This window comes from Hylaeus anthracinus, unplaced genomic scaffold (assembly GCF_026225885.1).
Source record: "Hylaeus anthracinus isolate JK02 unplaced genomic scaffold, UHH_iyHylAnth1.0_haploid 11994, whole genome shotgun sequence".
NCBI lineage: Eukaryota > Metazoa > Arthropoda > Insecta > Hymenoptera > Colletidae > Hylaeus > Hylaeus anthracinus.
Genome location: NW_026534341.1, coordinates 5,676,755 through 5,683,812, shown reverse-complemented (window position 1 = coordinate 5,683,812; position 7,058 = coordinate 5,676,755). Strand labels below are relative to the sequence as shown.

General features: G+C 42.2%; 1 protein-coding gene across 2 annotated transcripts in view; it reads right to left on the bottom strand.

Annotated features, from left to right (window-relative positions):
* Positions 1–222: 222 nt before the first annotated feature.
* The window catches only part of LOC128888873 (cytochrome P450 4g15), a 7,627-nt gene continuing 791 nt past the window's right edge, over positions 223–7,058 (bottom strand). For both annotated transcript variants that reach the window (XM_054146045.1, XM_054146046.1), the window contains exons 2-8: positions 6,619–6,857; positions 5,997–6,194; positions 2,473–2,725; positions 1,489–1,696; positions 1,223–1,414; positions 917–1,154; positions 223–838 (exon numbers count right to left, since the gene is read on the bottom strand). In XM_054146045.1, the coding sequence (XP_054002020.1) occupies positions 474–838; positions 917–1,154; positions 1,223–1,414; positions 1,489–1,696; positions 2,473–2,725; positions 5,997–6,194; positions 6,619–6,847 (1,683 nt within the window). In that variant the 5' untranslated portion in view covers positions 6,848–6,857 and the 3' untranslated portion in view covers positions 223–473. The remainder of the gene's footprint in view (positions 839–916; positions 1,155–1,222; positions 1,415–1,488; positions 1,697–2,472; positions 2,726–5,996; positions 6,195–6,618; positions 6,858–7,058) is intronic.

The window sequence follows — 7,058 nt, the reverse complement described above, 5'->3', positions numbered from 1 at the left end:
TGTTAGGAAGTATTAGAGGATGTTAGGAGATGATAGAATGTGTTAGGGAGTATTAGGGGATGTATGGAGGTGTTAGGTGATATTGTTGGAGGGATGTTAGGAGGTGTCAGGAGTTGTCAGGAGTTTGCAGGAAATAGGGGAAATTAAAAGGAAATATGTGTCAGGTGTCGTCAGGAGTTTTCAAGAGTCGTCCGGTGCGAACAATGAAACGACACAACTGCGTTTATTCAGATTTCGCAGCGCACTGGCTGCATAATTTATTGCACAAGATAAATATCAACATAATATAAGTAAATATAACTATCCACGGTACACAACCTTCGGCAATATACTTACAACATTTACACACGCAAAGAAGGTTACCCACGCGTGCGCACCATCGCGCGTGCGGGAGCATTGAAAACCCGCTACACCTTGTTTCGTTTTTTCTTTAATTTCATAATAATTTTTTACAAAATCTCTCCAAGTCTCGTTTAGGCGGTGGCAGCTACCACTTTCCTTGGCTCGAGCCTGATCTTGAATCCCTCGGCTCTCTTGAGGATGATGTCGGCTTGCAGCCTGAAGTCTGGTTCCTTGATGTCCGAAATGACACGGAAGTTCCTCAGAATGGTGGACAGAACGATCTTCAGTTTCAACATGGCGTATTTTCGTCCTACACAGGATCGTGGCCCAGCCGAGAAGGGCACGAACGCGTAGTAATGACGATTTGCTGTTTTCTCAGGCAGGAAGTTGTCAGGGTCGAATTTGTCAGGGTTAGGATAGATGTGTGGCTGTCGGTGGATCTTGAAAGTAGCGATCACGACTGTGCACCCTGCTGGAACTGTATAGTCTCCTGACGCTGAAACACGAAAGAAGTATCGTCTTTGGTACAAGCTTTATTCTGTAACCAAGATTTACTTTTAAATTGTTTACTCACCCAACTTCAAGTCCGTTTTAATTTCACGAGCAATGATGGGCACAGGTGGGTACATGCGAAGCGTTTCCAGGAGGCAACGCTCGAGGTACTTCATTTGCAAGGTATCCTGGAAAGTGGCGGGCCTGTCGCTGTCGCCAAAGATCTCGTCGAGCTCTTGGATCACTTTCTCTTGAATTTCAGGGTGGCAGCCCATCATGGAGAGGAAGAAACTAGATCCAGATGCTGTTGTATCGTGGCCCTATCGGATAACATTGTAATACATCAATTTGTAAATACATTAATGAAACAAATTTATTAAAATCTTACCTCGAACATGATGGTGTCTACTTGGTCCTTAACTTCCTGGTCGTTGAGCACGACACCTTCCTGTCCAGCCTCGATCAGGAGGTCGAGGAAGGCCTGACGTTTCTTCTCGCCAACGTCATCCTCGACGTCGAGATCGTCCTTGAGACCCACCGACTGGCCAAAGGAAATGCCATCCACTGAGGTGTTGTTAGTCTGCAAGTTACAATCAAATATAGTACTTGTTACCTAAAAGATAGCATTAATCGTTATAAAGTTGCTGTACCAACCTTGGCATCGGCCTTCTGCGCGCTGGTGTCGATAAGGTTACGTTTTCCGCTCTTGTACTCCTCCTTCTTGCGTTGGATGACCTTCTTGGTCAATCCGTGAATGATCTCCAGCAGCTTCATCTGATCCTTGCTGTACTTGGACAGATTGAAGAGCCAGTCTGGCCTGAGCCACACTTTCGTGTGACGCAGATGGAGGATGTCGCACATTCTGCAATAATTCATTTGTAATATTATTACCGTTCGAACGGATATCCTCTGGATTCTGTTTATCGTCAGGTTTACAATTACATGTTGACGTATCCTGAATGTTACAATAAAAGTAAATAAAACAGAAACCATTTCGTTCTTTTGCCACCCACGCTGACTTTTATCCACGTTCAGTAGCAAGAAGTAAATTTATAGAAGTATTTACAGAAATATTATAAAAGAAAATTTACTAAGAAGTAAATTTAAAGAAAAATAAACAAGCAATAGAGCGAGGGTTCTCCGAACCTCCATGAACCTAGAGCGTTAATAAATCCTCGAGGAAATCCTTACTGGTTTACAGTATCTCGAAAAATATGTTTAGTTCTCCCCTGTATTGGAAAGTCTCTTTATTATCAGATGATGACCGAGCTTATGACTGGAAACTATACACGCGCTATGTTTCATTCGTTGGAAAGTTTCCGTCGTTTCCTTCACGATTTATAGGAATGCTTCGGTTATCTACTTCTTATGCAACGCTAACTACAGCCATCTCGCTGTGGAACATTGGCGAACTTTCTCCGGACTTCGAGAGGAAGAAAGCGTGCACCTGAATCGAGATGGATCGGTATTGGGCGAAAATGTAACCTATCTAGTAACCATGACCAACGATTTATACGAGAGACCGCGACTTACTAATTGGGAGAAGAAATTCGGTATGAATTGTTGAATTCAAATTTAAACCGAGTCTTCAGGTCCCCTGCTAACGCGTTAAGGTTCTGATAACGGAAGTAAACGTACTTCATCACAGCCATGGCGTATTCGAACCCGCTGCGACCTTGGGTGGACTTTGAAACGCCCATGGCGGTCTCCAGGAGGATCTCGACGGTGAGTTCCGACATGTAATTATGGCAATCAAACTCCTTTGTGCCCTCTTTGCGCATCTTCTCCACGACAGCGCGGGAGTTGGCGTTGAACAGGTCTATGAAGCTCTTCAGCACGTTCAAGTGGAAGGTCGGGGCTATCAGTTTGCGGTGAGCACGCCATTTCTGACCTGGAATTCAACGGAGACTTCAGCGCGAGAGAAGAGTGTATTATACAAGAATTTGTACAAGTTGTTTATTTTCTATAAACACCTTCATTAACCTTGTCACTGTACCCTATTTTGTGACACGAAAATTCATGCTCGATTCATGCTTACCAACCGTGTTAAGTGCGAGCTGTACGTATCCTCTCTCTTGAAAAGTTGTAAGCTTAATATTTAAATCATAATTTAATTTTAGTTTACTAATCCTGCGCACTATTACAATGATTAACAAATTAATGTATCATTTTGTAATTGAAGCTTTTGTCACATATTGTAATCGACTATTTGTCGATTCGAAAAAAAAAAAAAGTTAAGTGCGATGTAGCGTTGAACAAAATTATTTGTGTCATCAGATATTCAACGAAAGACCCTTTTTAAAAAATTCGTAAGAAGATTCCTCATTTTTACCGTCCTGAACCAAGCTCCCCCCCCCCTCCGCCTCCCTCATCGCCCTCCCGCCTAACCCTTTGCGCTCGAAGCATATTTCTACAGAATCAAATCCAGTCCATTCTTATATAATAAATTTCTGTAAAATCAAAGACATCTACGAACATTCATGTGTTATTTCAATTAATAATTAACCGTGTTCCGATATAAGTAAAATTGAAATTGTACGTTCAAAAAATCACTTTTAAATTATATATGTCGCCCCGGGGGCGCCACTCGAGCGCAAAGGGTTAATTCATGCTCGAGAATCGCAGGAGAACGAACTATCGTAATCAAAGACGAATCTTATCCTCGACGAGGAATAATACCGAAACGCAAACACAATGCAATTTGCCTGCGCCGATGCTGTAACAGCTCTAGGGAAGCTAGGGAGGAGAAGCCCGCACGTTAAAGGAGAAAGTTTAAAAAAAAAAAAAAAAAGAAAAAAAAAAAGACTCACGACGATCGATACACCGCGTTTGCGAGCAAACAGCCTCGAGGAGAAAACACGCTTCCTGCGAGGAAAAGCGTGTCGCGAAGAAAATGGGGAATCGTCGATTGAGTAACGACTGTCACTGGGTTATGGCACAAAGAGACCAACAAGACCAAGATGAAAGCATTCTCAACGAGTCTCCTTCCTGCTCCGTCTCCCTTGAATAGGCTCCATTTCGCTCGAATTGCATTGCCGTAGGAACGTTAGTATCGCGCGTGGAACTATGTATTTCTTACGACTTAAGCCTCCTATTCGCGTTTACGTTGCCTTTCGTGCGATCGATTCTTTAATATCAACGCTGAACCTATCGATGGCTCGTTTCAATGACACTTTTAACACGAAAGTGTTTTATCAAAAACGTCACGCTATGAGCCACGTCTATTTATAGCTGTGGATGATCCACATCTTCATATTTCTTCTATATGTATATAAGCGAGTGCTCGTTGAGATCTCGGTACTATCTTAACCGAGCAATCGAAACGACGTCTCTTAAAATTGATTGTTTATCCACGCATCTCGGCGTCCAATTCGAGTCGTTCGAAAGCTTTCCCTTTTTTTTTTGCCCTCGGTAACGCCAGAGGCGGTCGATTGCTTAGACATCGGTAATTACTTCGTAATCGGTAATTATTACATATCGGTAATTATTTGCACAAGTAAAAGATGGCAAAAAATATTGAAATTTTTAGTATACGTTTATTCGATACTATCTCGTACCTGACTCGAAACATTTCACCGACGTATCTCCTCTCTGCGCACCAGTACAGCGATGCGCGCAGCTGAAACATTTTCAATGGAGGTGGTTGTTCCACAGATTTATTTAACGGAGGAATTTAACAAAACTTTACTCGATTGTCGTTTGATTAAAATTTATTTATCGATTTATTTCACCATCCCAGTTTTATTTTTTATTTTGTAACTTTCACCCTTTTGAAACATACGATATTTTCCCGCGAATTTTTTCAGTTTAAATCAAAACGCAACGGGGGTCACCTGTTGCAAATTTGAAAAGCTTGAAAGCTGTCGTTGAATAGTTCGCCTACTCATGAAACGTCCAACTCTGTCCCGGCTCTATCTTAAACGGGCCCATCGATCGTCTACATCAATAGATCTCTAGTTACACACGCGTTACGTATGAATTACATCTAAAGAGTATACGTAATCCACTTTCCTCCTATTAAGGAGGATTCGCGACAAAGTTACGCGGGTTTAATTGCTCTTTTCCCTCGCGTTACGTCCAACGATTAGTTTACGATCCCCCGCGATTAATAGTCCAAGGCGTTCGTGCATTTCTCGCGCGAAACTTTCGCCAGCCTTTCGCCTCGGTGCTCGAAGAAACCGGGAGACTCGATTGCAATTAGAAATTATCGAAACTCCTATGCGACGACAGTGTCCATTTCTTTTCATCAAAGACGATCCTATGCGACATAAATCTACGTTACCATTTTCTTCCCTCTACGTTAATTGTCTTTAAAGATATTTTGACGATCTTCGAGCCAGGCTATTTTCGTTTAGATTTAGATACTTTTACGAGGGTTGACGAATGAGCTTCGCGCCAATGCAACGGACACGTGCTGGCCGAGACTAAACGCAAGGAACGTTACGTGTACTCTTCTGTTACGTGCACGCATGATCTATAGAGAGTTTCGTCAGAAGAAAAAAGGCTATCACGGCACAACTAGAAAGTTACGATAACAGCGTACAACGTACTTAAACCAGCGTTTACGGTTCTTTCCCTGAAACCCTACCGCGTCGTTCTATTCTGCTCCTGGGTTAAATACGCACTATCTTTAATTACGCTCGAAATTAGGATGAGGGTAGCGTTAGAAGACTTCGAAGTTTCCAGAGATGTAGACATTTCGACATTGAAGCATTCGAGCTCTTTGCACTCGAGGCCATTTTTTCCGGTACCTATCAGCAACTCGAGATGCTTTCTTAGCATTCTATTGCCACGATTGCTAAGCTTAGATTCACTTCGAGGATGTGATCTCTAATTTGAGATTTGAGAATCAGGTCACCTTTACCTCAACGACAATCATTTTATTGACACTTCGAGTTCCAAAGAAATGAAACCTAAACAAACATTATTACTGGTTGGTTTACTGCGTCGAACCTAGTAGCGACAGAGAGTTATCTCTCGAGTGCAAAGGGCTAGTATATACACACTGATAAATTATTAAATTATTGTGGCATACTGTACATTTACGAATGTATAAATTTATGAATTTTATAGATATTAATTTTCACAGCGAGCAGGTGCCACGTCCTCCATTTTGGAGAACCCTGGTTAACAGCGAGCAATCGACGATGGTAAACACTTACCAGTGGAGATGAGGAGACCGTTTCCAAGCCATGGTTGGAAGAATCTGTACTCGGCGGATTTATCGATGTACACGTGACTAGAGAGAATCACCTCAGCGTCTCGCGGATCGACCAAGAAGACTATGAGCTTCGGCCCGATCCACATCCTGATCACCTCGTTGTACTCGAAGGATCTCCTGAAGAAGTTCTGGAAGATCGCTGTCCGCGAGAAAACGATAGATTAATTTCCGTTCGTCGTCCAAACCGGGTCAGACTGCATCGCTTCGAAGTTCGTTTACCGGGCATTTATAAACAAAATTGGAACCCTTTCTTCGCGATAAAATCTCGTACATCATCGAACCTGCTTAGGTCTGGCTATTTTAACATTTTATCTACCGGGCTATTTAGAAACAGTCTTTAATATAAAAAGAATTTTCTACAGTAGCATATGCCAATCTAGGCTGACAATAATTCCTCCGTACTGTTACTGGGTACATTGAAAGCCAAGTCTGCTTCCAAACATCGAACATTGTAAGTAGACAACCATCAACACAGTAAATAAATTCAAAAAGCTAAATACTGGAATGAAAAAGCCTATAAATAGGCTCCCGGTAAATAAAGTGTTAAATTATCGGTTACTCACTGTCAGAACTGCCGAGGAACTCGAGAGCGTTTCCAAGAATGGGTAGACCAGGAGGACCTGGCAGTTTTTCGGCCAGCTCGAGCATGTGACGTCTAGAGATCCTGAAGTAGATGTAGTAGAGTACGAGGGCAGGGACGAGGAGAGTTAAGAAGACCGTGGTCGCTGAGAATCCGGATGCAGAGACGGCCGCCACCGATCCGGTGACCATTTCTGGTCCAGCAGTAGACATTTTTCGCTATCTGAAAGCAAAATTTCAAGACGAATTAGTGAAATGAAACTTCCGCTGACGAGAAAATTCGAAACTCTCTTCGTGTTGTTTTTCAGTTACGCTAGACTGCGAATTTTATGCATTTATGACGTACTATGATACGGAAAACATAGAAAAATGAATATATATATATAATGTGTGTCGAATATATTCTACAATTAATGTATTATTA